The sequence below is a fragment of the Cololabis saira genome, chromosome 5 (assembly GCF_033807715.1).
Source record: "Cololabis saira isolate AMF1-May2022 chromosome 5, fColSai1.1, whole genome shotgun sequence".
Classification (NCBI taxonomy): Eukaryota; Metazoa; Chordata; class Actinopteri; order Beloniformes; family Belonidae; genus Cololabis; species Cololabis saira.
This window is the reverse complement of record NC_084591.1, coordinates 37,431,788-37,446,536: the sequence shown is the minus strand read 5'-3', so window position 1 is coordinate 37,446,536 and position 14,749 is coordinate 37,431,788. Positions and strand designations below refer to the sequence as shown.

Below are 14,749 nucleotides of genomic sequence, written 5' to 3'. Positions count from 1 at the left end.
GCTTTAAGAAAAATAAGGAACTGTTTATTAATAATTTGACATACATTTCCTTTTCGTCAGGCTGTGCTATTTAGAGAGCTCTGCTGTTACTGTAACTCTGGGGTTGTTTTCGTGCAAGTGCAGTTCCCGCACTGTACACAGATGGTGCTTTTTTCTGTTTCATGAGAAGGGCAGACCCTGAAATTCTGTTTATTCACAACTGTCAGAGAGAATGGTCTCATGAGTAAGTATTATTCTCACAGGTTTTCCTCCCAAATTACAGCAACGACCAAAAGAGAGCCACATGTAACGCACTATACCGCTCTACACTTCAAGAAAGTGCCTTGATTTGCGTTGAACTGCATCTCTGGCACCCTGAAACCTCCGGTTTAGAAATATCAGCTTCTGTCTTGAAATAGAAGGTTAGTTAGTTTTTCCAGTGGGTCATTATGCTGTTATGAGGTTGATTCCCTCCCTCTGATAAGCCTGCTGGTTGTCCCTCTAAAAAAAAAATTATTCCATTATTTCATAGATGTTCATTCTTCACTTTCGTGTCCAAATATGGTCATTGGTGATTCAATGAAGCTAAATGCTGAACTTGAGGCTTGAAACAGTAGTTACAAATTAAGAAATCCATCTATCATTTATTTAGTCTATCGTCATATACAAAAAATATTAAATCTATAAAAACTTGTCCTGATTATGGCACAACACAAAGGCATGTTACAGCCAAAGAGCTTGTTACTCGTCTTCAGGGAGATACTTATAAATAACCTACATTATAGAAGTTTTTTTTTGAAAACCACAAAATCTGCATGTCCTTGTGGCTCTAAAGGAGAAGTTGGAAGAAACCTTTTCATTGATTCATTGCTCAATAAGAATGTTTACGCTGGTCCATCAACTACATGATATTAATCTAAGAATGTTTTACTGTAAGAGAAAACTTGTTGGGTTTTTTGTGCCATAGAAAATTAAAAAGATAACTTTGTGCATTTGATCTTTATGAAAAAAGATAAATAGATGAAAACAACCTTATTTTTTTTTCAGCCTCGACCACAGGCAGTGAAATTGCATCTCTGAATGACCCTCTTTATTTCAGCACTGTATTTCAACTTTTAGTCCTTTTTTCCTGTTTTGGTATCCGTCTTTCACTTTTGCAGCACGAGGGGTGTGAAAATATTTATATCGGTGAGAAAAAAAACACTTTCTTTGTTGTTTCAATGTAACTGTATGAGTAAAGAAAAATATGCAGGTGCGTTTGACAAATATAGTTGTCACTAACTAACGAGTCGTTCTCCACTATACTTCCTTACATTAGTGTCTTGTACATGTAACCCTTAGTGATATAAATAGAACGTTAGGGATTCAAAGCACACTAACCTTTGACAGATTGAACATGTGTAATTTACAGTACGAGTTGCAATGTTAGGAATCACAACAACAACAAGTGGCGGTGGTGGCTCAGGAGATGGAACAGATCATCCACTAATGACAGGGATGATGGAAAGTCAGAATCTCTGTTGTCACAACAGTCTATTTGTCATGCTCTTGTCTAGTTTTTCTCAACAACAGCTCCGTGTTTTGGGCAGACTTCTGTTGATGTAACACATCCCAGGTCGCCGTTCACTATCAGCCTGATCTTTATATGCCAAATTGCCCAATCGCAGCCCATTTCTTTACATGTAATCCTATCTTCGCTAATTTCTCATTCCCACTGGATGACATCATAGCCCCTTTTAATCAGGCCTGCTATTTTTTGGGCCTTAGACATTTACTCTGCTAATTCTGTAAACACTGTTTTCTTGCTGCAGCCAAGTCTTGTGATCAAAGCCAGAGCTGATGGCGATAGCTGCTTGTACACACTGTTGATTCAGCTGTGAGATACTATTGTAGGCTTCATAACTGTTTATTTGGCCATGAATTGTTGCTCTCCTTATCTGTGGTCAGCCGGACTATTGTTCCATTATGTTACTATGCAAAAGCCTCCTTGTTGCGCACAGACTTTGTTACTATAAACACAATGGAGAAGTCAGCAACTTGTTGAAGTGTTAGTGATCTCTCGATGCTGTGTGAGATACCATTGATCATTTTTTTTACCCTTGTTTTGGGGATTTAAAACGTATTTTGGGTGTCAAATGTAATTTCTGCTCCCACTTTAATAAAGCAAATCCAGTTTAAAATTCGCTTGCACTTCAGAAACACTGCGTTGTTGTTGTTTTTAGAAGGATTTGTTGTCCTGTTTTTATGAGAAAGAATTTGTCTAATTTACTGAATCCCACTGCAGACCTCGAGCACATGAGTCATACAGTAGTAGTAGCTGAAAAAGAACATGCTGCAGATTGACAAAAACAGGAAGAACAAGGCTTTTATGAAACCTGCATGTAGAAAAAAATGATTGCAGTTGTGACATCAGCAAAAGCTTATAGTTTACATCAGGGCGACATTTCATTGATGAATATTGACACTGTGGTTTTATTTTAGAATAAATACGTTTTTATTTATATTTTCATTTCTTTTTTAAGAGAGACATATTTATCCCCACTTTTTTTTTTAAGTCGACACCGTTTCCTCAGGCCTCAGTGAAACATATATGTTGGGTTTTGGTCAAAATACCACAGAGATGCGGTACAACAGCGCCCCTTTCAGCATGTTTATACAGCTCTGTTCACAGCAGCTGGTTTTAAGGGACGGCGTCAGCCTCATGACTACTGCTGCCGGGTCTCCCGTGAAGTGTGCCTCTTTTGAAATTGGTGTAATTTTCATACTACTCGCTTTTGAAGATCAGTGAATACTGAAAAATAGGAAGCTGGGGAAAGACGGGAACTTTTGATTTATTAGTCACTTCAGACTTCTGAATATTGTCTTGAACAAAGAAAAAAGCTATTTTCTCACCATATGTTATTTGAAATGTGACATTTAAAACTCTTTAAAAGAAAAACATTATGTAACATAACCCTCTAAACCTGAACAGTGTCCATATGTTATTCTGAAGGCTTTTTTGGGTGGTATTTTTAAAATATACTGTGAGTAACGTGGCGGCTCATTACTCAGAACAGTAAATTTAATTTAATTTTTCTCAGACCAAAGTCTTTACTCGGGCTGGCCTCAGACACTTCAGTGCAACACTGTGAAAAATCATTCTCAACTTCAATGATCTGTCCACACCCGATGATAACAGCCATATTTGTCAGTAGGCTGGTTGTATGGTGTAGCGGGAGTTCTTTTGAAGGGAAAAAAAGAAGGAAATGACTAATGACTATGAACACCGAGGTGTGAATGGAAAGAGAGGAGTCGTGCTAAAAGTGTTAAAAAGAAAGCATCACATTTTATTGTTCTTATTCAACTGTAATGGCCTCGTTGTTTATTTTAAGCAGTCACAGTACATTTGTCATTGAACTGCTCCTCATCCCAAGATGCGAAGAACTGCTTTTGATGTAATCATTCACAATAGAAAATAAAAGGCTCATCAATTTTGAAATGGACATTTTATTTTTGTAAATGTGCAGGATAATTATCTGAGTCGATTAAAACTTCCCAGAGGGTTGGAAACACTTAGCGCTGCGTGCTACGGCAAGCTGGAAAACAACACGGTGCGAGAGGTTTGCCTGATGACTGGGAGTGTTGTCAGTCACAGTTCATGGTTTGACGATGTGTTTCTGTTGTTGTGTACCTCTGCAGGGAATGGCTTTGTCAACCCCAGGGGCTCGCCGGGCCTCCTCAGCACACCCAGCGGCAACGGCTTGGGTAAAGTCATGCCCACCAAGTCTCCGCCACCCCCTGGAGGGAACATGGGTATGGGAGGCCGCAAGCCAGACCTGAGGGTTGTTATCCCGCCATCAAGCAAGGGGATGATGCCCCCTTTGGTGAGTACAGAGCACACCACTGCACACGAGAATCGGGAGCTGGAGGATGTTCAAATGTCTCCGCTGCAGGGCAGAACGCAGCCATTTGATCAGTCTTTATCCAGACTTTCATTGCAGAATGTTGTGCAGGCCTTTGCCTGCACAAGTCTTTGATGTTATCATATCAATGTGATTTGATGCACGAGTTAGATCCCTTACGAAGGGGAACTAACTCATATGAGCAACAGACCTCTTGTGCATGTTCCAGTGTAGTCACTTCTATTAAAGTGTGGACTAAGCACAGAATCTGAAGAAAGAGTTGGCACAGTGCCGTCACCTGAAAGTGAGCATAGACTTTTCAATGACCGTAAATCGACGTTCAAAAAAGCAGTTTCAAGAACTGTTTGTTGCTGATGGTACTGATAATAGCAGCCCCCTGTACGTTTTGTAAACAAACCTCTGGTTACTGAGGGTTCTCCTTCTGTGCTCATCCAGCCTTGAAACAATGTTTGAACAAGCGTTTGTTGCCATGTCTGCTTGTGGAATGTATATGGAGCACAGGCTGCGTTTGTGAGCTTTGAAACAGGCTAGGAAGTGGCTGGTTCAGTCCTGTCTGAGCCTTACGAGCAGCAGAGGCGGTGGAGGCCGGTGGCTGTGGCAGGTCTGCAGACAGCCTGTCATTAGGCCATAATGGTATTAAATTAATCACACCTCAGTATGACAGAGTGTAGATGAAGACTTAATCAGGGGCCTAGGGTGTGAGCCAGATAATATCTTGTCGCCCTTGTCGTGTCTTCCTACCGCTATTGATTGAGTGTGGGTATTAAGAGCCCTGGCCTGGTCGCAGTATATCCCACAGCAGAGAAAAGATGTAAGATGGGCGCCTCGTTCCTCCTCGCAGCCCAGTGGAGAGTCTGGGCGCACGGTGCTTTGCAGTCTTTGTCGGGAGGGAAACTTTATCTGAAGTTTCTGACGACTGTGAGCTTATTTCAGCATTTGATTCAGTCTGCTTGTCTTTGTCCCTGTATCATTCTTAAACCGGTTTGCAGTGCCAAATTCCCTTCAGGAACGTTCGCTGAGTACTTCTGTGTACATCAGTGGGGTTTTACGATGACTAAAGACCTAATCAGAAGTTTTACATTCATTATTTTCCCTTTTACTGTAACATCTTGACAGCTATCATACCCCCCACCTTAGCCACTTACTAGGGCTGGGCGATATATCGAGATTTTAATATATATTGATATATTTTCAAACACGATATGGTACGAGACCATATCGTTTATATCGATTTAAAAAAAAAAAAAAAAAAAAAAAATTACATTTTTTTTTTTTTTTTAATTTTGATATAGCTTATTTTGTGACAAATTGACTTGAATGTTTTATTCGAGATTTGCACAAATGTTTTGTTATTTGCACAACTGTCAACCTCAGTGGAAAAGTCTGCCTGTTACTGTCTACATTGTATTAATTGCACAGTGTATTTTAATTTAATTGTTATGCAGGAAAGGGATATTTGTTTTATTTTATTCAAGAAGCATTTTTATTCTATATATGCAGGCAGTTTATTTTTATTCATTTGTTTTATACATTTTGATATTGTGCAGACCTCTGTTAATAAAGGAACCTGTGTGACATTTGGCACGAGGCTTTGTATTAAAACTGACTGTTTTTTTAAGGGTTTGCCTCAGAAAAAAATGAAGCTAACAGAGATGCTATGCTATAATGCTTTGGGGGAAACCCCAATTAAGGCACAGAAAAAATATCGAGATATATATCGAGTATCGCCATTTAGCTAGAAAATATCGAGATATGAATTTTGGTCCATATCACCCAGCCCTACCACTTACCATCACCCTGGTTCTTCTATAACGCTCTTCTTTTTTTCTGTTGAGGGCAGTCGGAGGAGGAGGAAATGGAGTTGGTGAGTTTTAGCAGATGCCTGGGCAAATGGCTGAAGTGTCAACCTGCTTTCAGTAATCAGACACTAAACCAAAAGCAGTTCTCAACCTGGAGACCGCCAGTGATGAGAGAAAAAAAAAAGTTTAGTCACTGCATGCTTTGGGTTTGGCCTCTGAAAATTGCCTTGACCTGTAAAGTCGGCTGCTTGAAATTGTTATCTTCCAACAAGTCAACACTTACCAGAACTGTCAGGGTGCACGTGTGTGTGCGTGTGTGTGTGTGTCAGAGAGAAGACATAACAGCTTAATTGCTTTTTAGACTGTTATATTTGCAGATTGATATTTACCAATTTAAGAGCATTAAAAAAATACATAAAAACATGTATATATTTTTCACCAAGGCAGAGGAGGTTACATCATGAATGAAATCATTCTGTGAGATACTTGGGTTTGGTGAGGTCATCTGGCTGGATAGTGTTGGAACAATTCTAGGAAGCCATCAACATCGTGATGCAATGCGGCTTCTAACACAACTACTGGCAGCTGCACGTATGTTTGTTACATTACGCATAGAGGATTTGTTGTAGTATTGTTCTAAACTACAGCTTGCCTGCTTTTGATTATTAGGGTGTATATGCACTTTTAGCTCACAGCAAAGGTTCCTGCATGACCACACTAAGCTGTGTAGGTGTGTTTGCGTTGACTGCATGCCAGTCATTGCACTAAAAACCACTGGAGCTGTGCTGTGCGTCACTCTGGGAATTAAAATGTGTCATTTGTGTTATCCTCTTGCACCATCTCGGTTGGGCGTTGTGTGTGCGCAAAACTAAAATCACTTGTCTCACCCTGAAAGTTTGTTCAGTGCAACATTTTGAAAAAGGTCTTTCCATTACAGGTGCCCGAAATTGCTCTTAACTACTTAAATATCTAAGTCAGAAAACTTTGAGCACAGTTCAGTTCAGTCACTTGAATTCTGACTACATCTGCCAAGTTTCCATCTTAAATTGAATAAAGATGTTTTTCTACTGTATGTACATGTCTAAGTACGATGTACTTAAATAGTTTTTAGTCTCAGGTTGCTATTGCCATTATGTATAGTTTTCTTTTAGTTTAGTTTTTAGTGCGTACGTCCAAATAAGGAAACCATTTTTTTTTGGTCAAAATCCACTTTATGAAGTTAGCTAAAAAAATGTCTTAAATATATACATTTTGACTCATAAAAAAATAAAATATGTTTTGAATTTTAAAGAAAATTGTAAATATGCCGTGCCATGTAACTACACTGCCCCCTTGTGGAGGATTATCGCTATCTATCCAAATGTACTGTAGCCATCAAAATACTAAAGCAGATGAAAAATCACTACTATATATTTTTAAATGATGACATAATCCACTAGTTTAGTTTTTTCTCAGATGTGGTATTTGCAATTTATATGTGTATTTGCAATGTACATGTTTTTCCACTCTTATGTGTGTGTTTTACAGAACACCCAGAGGATAAGCAGTTCCCAATCCGCCCAGCCGCTTGCCACTCCTGTTGTGTCTGTTACCACCCCCAGCTTACCCCCACAGGGTCTGGTCTACTCAGGCATGCCCACCTCCTACAATCCTCCTGGTGAGTCTGGACCTACTCCCTCCACACCCTGACTCAGAACAAACTCCTCGACTGGGACCATTACGGGATATATTTTTAGATCCTGCTCTTTTCTCAGTAACAAACAGTCTAGAAATTGAACTGCGAGTTAGTTCTCAGTGTGCATCTGCGGCTGGTTTTGTTTTTACAGAGTACTCCCTGAGCAGTGCAGAGATCGCTTCCCTACAGGGCTTCAACTCTCCTGGGCTCTCTCTGGGCTCCATGTCGGCATGGCAACAGCATCAACTAGGCCAGGCAGCTCTTAATTCTTTGGTGTGAGTAATACACTTACAAACAAAGGCACACTCGCATAAAAGCAACACCCACAGCACTCAGTGATGTATCCAGCTGAATCACACATCTACGTAGCCCCTTGCTTTTCATGTTGTTGCTATTCACATTAAAAAAAAAGTGTCATTTCTGTACTGAACACGCAATAACCTGCATTATCTCCGCTGCAGTGGTGGAGGTCACCTACCTCAGGGCTCCAACCTATCCATCAACACCAGCCAGAGCATAAACATCAAGTCCGAGCCCATATCACCGCCGCGGGAGCGAGTCAGCTCATCTGGCTTTCCCCAGCAACAACAGCCGCAGCAAAGGTCAAGCCGACAGGAAGTTCTGGGACGTTCACCTGCCGACAGCCTCAGCTCGTCTTGTAGCTCGTATGACGGCAGCGACCGCGAGGACCACCGGCCAGACTTCCACTCCCCGCTGGGGCTCGGAAGGCCCCCTGCTGGCTCGGAGGACAGGGAGAGCCCATCGGTCAAGCGCTTGCGCATGGACACGTGGGTGACATAAAGAGCCCTGACCAAGCCTCCAGTCACCAGCTAGTCAGAGAGAGAGAGAGAGAGGGAGGGGTTAGACATGGGGAGCTACCATTATGATACTATTATTAAACTCCACTTCAATTTGTAAGACTGAGATATAATGTTATAAGACGTGTCAGGACATATCTAAGGTAAATTCTCAAACTAAGACAGTAAGATTTAAAAAAAGAAAAAAAATCAGTTGGCTGGACTGAATTATGTGCACAAGCAGGTGATATCAGGTACTGATGGCATCGGCAGGAGGAAGGTGTTCACAGAGATTTGTGAAACTTTAGGCAGTAGATTTATCTAGTCACTGGTGTAGTCAGACTTACATGTAGTTGCTATATTGCTGTTGTGCTTGCAAATTTGCAAACAATCAAAGAAAGTTGTGTGTTGCTTTCAGGCTGAGGACACTCTCAATACAACGTTTAATGGAAAAGCTATCTTTAAAACAATGCTGTAACCACACAGGACCTTTTCTCTCAAGTGGCCTCTTCTAATGCATCGATCCTTTCAATCAGGAGACACAGAGCACACGGTCTTATTGTTACCAAGGAACTTTGATAATACATTAAATAATCACCTAAAACGTTTCAAGTGGACTCATGAAACAATAACGTGGGGGGTGGGGTGGGGGGGGTGTAAACAAAACAGCATCAGAATTTATTGCAATAATGATGACAGTTCATTCTATAAATCTAAAAGAGTAGGAATATAAAACAAGAGTAGAACTGCTGAGAAAGTCATTGCGTCCACAATTGTGTAATTGTGTTAAGCCAAAGCTGGTTTTTGTGTTGTTTTGTACAGTTATTATGATTTAATAACAGTTCAGTCAAATGCACCCAGTCTTTCATAGTTTTATTTTCTATTATGCTCTGTTGCTCTGTCAGATCTTGAATTATTAATATTTAAAGCCATGAACATTTGCTGTTCTGTTTTTACAATTGAAAATTTGAGCCAAACATTGTCTTTTTGTTGTGTAAATAGCGACTTTAATATATATTATCAGGATGTGAGTTCATGGTCCATATACTGTATGATCACCGTTTTAAAGAAAAAAGTATATTTTTGTGGTTTACAGCCGAGTTTACAAGAGTGGACCCTTAAAAAGTAGACAATTCACTGGTCAATATCTTCTGTTTCGGTCACATTCTACAAAAATGAAATTCTCAACACGACCTCCCGTGTGTTTTTAGTTTCAGATGGTCAATTTGTTTTCGTCTTTATAAGTGGAGATTGTTCAGTGTCCTAAAGACAATGTAACAGCAATGCTGTGAGGATGAAGTTCCACTATTTTCATTATATGATCGCAAGGTTAGGGGGAAATGGGGTTTCTTGCCACCCATTGTGTTTGCTGTAAACCAGCAGGTGCTGAATACACTGCCACCATTCAAATCCAAGGTCCTATTCCCACATCGGAGAATAATCTATTGTTATTGCATGTAGCTCAACTGAAAGCCCCTTCCACTATCCTGTTATTGGCTAATGGGATTTGAGTGGAGGACATAAGCATGGCTGAAATGGCTGGGGACCTTAAGACAAAACTGATAATTCTTGTGCCCACATGAGGTTGTAAATGTCACTGTCTAAAAATACTTGTGTTTCCGTAATTGGCTTCAGAAATCACATCACATACCCATGCCCTTTTAGTGAGAGTACTTCTGTAGGAGCCTCATGGGCCAGAAAAGTGAAATGAAATGAAGACGTTGGGGTAAAATGGCACAGAGCCTGTGCCGCTACTCTCTATGGGGGAGGAGAATAAAAGGGGCTGTGACTTTATTCTCCATCATGACAAACACAAATCACATAGCAGCTAAAATGCAATCCAACAATACTGACTTCAATCTCACGGCCGACAGGCACACATTTCTGAAAGAAGTCTGCTGTACGAGACAAATATTGCTCTGCATTCGCCATTGCATATCTTGTGTGTGTTCATGACATACTCCGCCTCCGTCATCAGCTTCATGGTAGTTCTCCATTGACGTCCACGTGGATCTATGCAGTTCCAGCCCCCAATTCACATTATATATTAAGAATATGATGTCATTGCAAGTAATATTTGATTTACAATCCACCAGGAAGAAAAATGTCAGACTGTTAGCCTCTTATTCTGAAGTGCCACAGCTGGAAGTTACTGGACTACAAGCTTCATATAGTACAGCTCTTTAATTTGTCTGAGCAGTCTCCTCATGTTCAAATATATTGGACATATATATATACTTTAAGTAATGTATAATAATCAATTTTGTAATCCAGTGCAACACAGCAGGGGAAAAAAAGCAATAATAAATGACCACAAAGAAAAAAAATCAGCCTGTTTAGGCAGCATCACCTCATAGTTGAGCACATATTTAGCACTTGATGACATATCAGGGATTTTTGTAGTTGCTCTATGGAAATGCACAGATAGGAAATGCCTTATCCCAAAGAGAAAGTGCACCATCTTTATTTTCTCTCAGTTAAAGACAGACAATGCAAACCATCACTCAAACCTCACCAGACCTGCCTCTTCTCAGAATGGACTCACACAAGAGAATGCGTGGTGAATGCACTGTGAACACTTTGCTCTTTCGGTCCACGTCCAAGTTGTGCACAACTGATGAATGTGAAAGGAAAGGGTAAATCAATGAACCTCTGTCGAGGACTTTCTTCACTTTGCTGTGCAAGAGTACACCGCTTTCGCTTCATGGCTTTTATAAACAGAACTACGTGTTTGGTAAGTGTTTGTAGTTGATAGCTCACTTAACTAAAGAAGCTGTTTCCGGTTTGAATGCTCAGACCGTTTGGCGGCACAAGCTGGACTTTGTTGCCAACTATGAAATTATTTGTTTCAAAATCAAAATAGATTTTAAGTTAATCTGCATTTTGTTTCCCTTGAATGTGTTATTTTATTTTCAACATACAATAAATATTCAAGTGAACTTTTTATTAAACAATTAAGATACTATGCTAGATGTTGTACAAAATTTGTATTGTACACAAAAGTACAGATATTGGCTTTTAATGTGTAATTTAGTTTATCTCTATTATTCTGTATAAAATGAAGTAAACAACTCTTTCATAGAATTTGTTCTCCTGTGAAGTCCCAAACAGTAGAAACTGTCAACTTTATTAAACACCTCAGTGTATGCTCAAACTGAACTCGCTGTCGACTCATCTTTGAATGCTTGAACTGTGTGCAGCATCACAGAGAAACACACGGAACAAGTGCTGCATATTATGACATTTCTTCCTTTCTCAAACACTTGACCCACTGTTGTACTGATTCATTTGAGCATCATAGTAACTTATACTTGAACTTGACGGATGTGGAGCTCATTTTAATGGTAGTAAAATAAGATTCTGTCATGTAAAAGATCCACTGAGTGCCTATAAAGTTAGAATGAACTTAAGTACTACGACATTCACTAATTATTAACAGTAGCTACTTATAGCAGCTCAGCATGCATTACTGTAGGTTATTAAGAAGTGAATAAATGTTCACTTTGGTGGCAACACCTGCTAACTTACTCGATATGTCTTACTTGTAACGCTATATAGTACCTACATGTTTAGTGAACGGCAAAGACAGCTTAGGTTTATTTACAGGCACAGGTGACATCTAGTGACAATGCAGAGCAGGTTTTTCCCATTTTCATCCAAGCGCACTTAAATGCATTTACGTAGTTCTGCCAGAAGGGGGCAGTAAAGTAAAATACTTACCAACTAGTACACTGTTCATACTGTTCACACGCAACATCTCAGTAATTGTGATTATCTTGTGGCCTTTGTCAACTTGGGGTTTATATATTTAATTTTCAGCTACATCAAAATAAAAATGGAAAATCTTGATTGGGGTCCTTTTTAGAAACATCACCATAACCTTGACTAAATTACAATACGTATTTTATAACAAAGACTATGGAGACTGTTGGCACAGCTATAGGATGTGTGTGTGTGTGTGTGTGTGTGTGTGTGTGTGTGTGTGTGTGTGTGTGTGTGTGTGTGTGTGTGTGTGTGTATATATATATGTATATATATATATATATATATATATATATATATATATATATATATATATATATATATATATATATATATATATATATATATATATAGAGAGAGAGAGAGAGAGAGAGAGAGAGAGAGAGAGAGAGAGAGAGAGAGAGTAGAGTAGAAATTAGGAAAAGGTTGGCAGATGTAAAACTGTTAGAAGAAGATAGGGTTTCAAATAAATAAATAAACAAACGGTGGTGGTGAAAATAGTCCTTTTCCTACTAAACATGAAAACTTCCAATTAATAGTTTGAATTTTAATGGGCCTGAAAAAATAAAAGTGAAACCATCAACACTGTCAAAAATAGTTAAAAACAACAATGAAGGCTTTGTGAAAAAAATAAATGCATTATATTTTGATATTATTTCATGTGATTAATTAAATCCCACCATTGGATGCAAACACTCAAAGCCAGAGTGACACGAGGACATCATGCATCTGCAAAATAGTTTGAATTATTGCAAGAGCCATTGAGCTTTACCCTTGTACACTTTGTCATTCAGTATGAGGATGCAATAAATAGTCGGACAGATGCCAGGTTCTGGTCTGACGCAAGGGTTTTGTGCATTCTTTGTTTCCGGGTGGTTTCTGTGTTAGTCATTGTTCTTCATTACCGTTTACTCTTTTAATGCGAATGATGAAATTGATCTGGATCTTTTACTGACAAAACCTGCAAGGCATAACTTTTTTTGTTTTCTAAGAGCTGTGGGCCTTTTTGGCAGCTACTCTGCTGCACATGAGTCCCTGGAATAGATTTAACTGTTCTGCCAAGTGTTTCCCCCCTACACCTTGAAAGGGTCGATTAGTACAGCCAATCGTGGAGCAACAGTCTTTGTGCCGGTGCTTAGCAGGTGACAGAGAGACCCATCAACAGCCTGGGATTACATCTCTTCTCAAACCAACCACAGACGGTGAGGTCCACATACAGTATGTGCCCTCTCGTTTAAGAGGCAAAAGAGACTCCATGTTCAGCCCACTCCAAAGTGCCTATCACATATTCTTCACAAGTACAAATTGATGATGTACAATCTCAACAAGCAGAATTGCCACAACTGTCAAGTCAGCATAACACAAAATAAAGATATTTGTCTGTTTAAAGCCTTCACTAACCGCAGACACATATTTAAATCAGCACAGGTCTGTTAGGCATGTTGTCTGCATTCCACCAAGGGGAGGTCCTGTCGTCATCCACGTTGGATGATTATCATGCCTTAGTGGCACACTGAAACAATGAATCACCGTTGCTGCGATCAGTTTCACCTGTGCTTTCCCAGCTATGACTAAATGAAGCCTTATGTCATGGAAAACGTGAACTGGAGTGGAGTGTAATGACCTGTCTTTAGTCTAATAGTATCTGCATACAGGGCCACACCTTTGACAAAGCCTTAACCAGATGAAATATAGATAAAAAATCAGCATTAAAGCAGCACAACGTAACTTTCAGCTTTTCTGAGTTTGGCGGCATCTTCTGGACAAAAGCGGTATTGTTTTACCAGAAAGAACACTACGTTTCCCATGAACACCAGCGCGTACTGACGGAAAGATCCTGTCCCGTCGCTGCATTTGTTTTGATGAGAGAACACGGGACGCTTTTCTGTTTCACCAAGTGAACGGACGGAACGCAAAAAAAAAAGATGTTAAACTGCTGGAAAGGAACTGAAATTCACCGGGATACCTTAAACAAGGAACCCAGGGAGCAGTATATGGAGAAAATAATGATTATTAACGGTCTGGATCCATATGAAATCTCTACTGAAGAGCCATGTGTTTCAATAAATTTGTATAATAGTACAACATACAGTACATGTTTTGTATCCCTTCTTACTTCTCTCTCGCTGAAGAGGCTCCGAGGCGTGATTATTTTTGTTTTCCTCGTGAGATTATTTTTTTCCTCTGCAGCTACAAATAAGAGTTAATATTTTTTCCTCAACAAACTAGTTTTATCTGAAGATTGGGGTTAATTGCACCGCAGAGAGCTGGCCAGCAACTGCATTTAGCTGGCGAAGTGGGGAATAAAACCCGTGTTTTGATCCGACCCGGTCTGTGTGAGTGTTTGTGGTTTAAGGCTGTTTATGGTTCTGCGTTAAATCGACGCAGAACCTACGGCGTAGGGTACGCGCCGACACGCACCGTACGTTGCGCGTCGCCACGTACCCTACGCCGTAGATGTGCGTCGATTTAACGCAGAACCATAATTCAGGCTTTACTGTGTGGAAGCCGGTGTTCGGTCCTTACAGCCGCGATCCAAAGCGAGCCGACGACTCTTTCACTCTTTTACTTTGTTATATCAGATACTTGGCCTGCGTGGTTCTGCCTCCGAGCAGGAAACCGGTGAAAAGTTAAACCATTAGGATCTTTTCCCCACGTCTGTTGTGTGGAGCTGCTGCAGCTGCAACGCAGCAACAGCTTCTGCGGAGCTCTGCGCTCCACGCCCCGCCCATTTTCGTCTCGACTGCGAATCGGGAAGGAGGGGGAAGTGACGTATGCCGTAAAGCAGTCAAAGTCGTAACGATTTGTAGTTTTTTAGTGTGGCAGGGTTCCTAC

General features: G+C 40.1%; 1 protein-coding gene across 11 annotated transcripts in view; it reads left to right on the top strand.

The window, feature by feature from the left end:
* The window catches only part of mef2aa (myocyte enhancer factor 2aa), a 72,398-nt gene extending 61,092 nt beyond the window's left edge, over window positions 1-11,306 (top strand). For 7 of the 11 annotated variants that reach the window (XM_061721903.1, XM_061721902.1, XM_061721901.1 and 4 more), the window contains 5 exons: window positions 3,658-3,842; window positions 5,722-5,745; window positions 7,208-7,337; window positions 7,507-7,630; window positions 7,817-11,306. In XM_061721903.1, the coding sequence (XP_061577887.1) occupies window positions 3,658-3,842; window positions 5,722-5,745; window positions 7,208-7,337; window positions 7,507-7,630; window positions 7,817-8,156 (803 nt within the window). In that variant the 3' untranslated portion in view covers window positions 8,157-11,306. The remainder of the gene's footprint in view (window positions 1-3,657; window positions 3,843-5,721; window positions 5,746-7,207; window positions 7,338-7,506; window positions 7,631-7,816) is intronic. The other 4 variants (XM_061721909.1, XM_061721905.1, XM_061721910.1 and 1 more) reach the window with 1 other exon arrangement.
* Window positions 11,307-14,749: the final 3,443 nt, after the last annotated feature.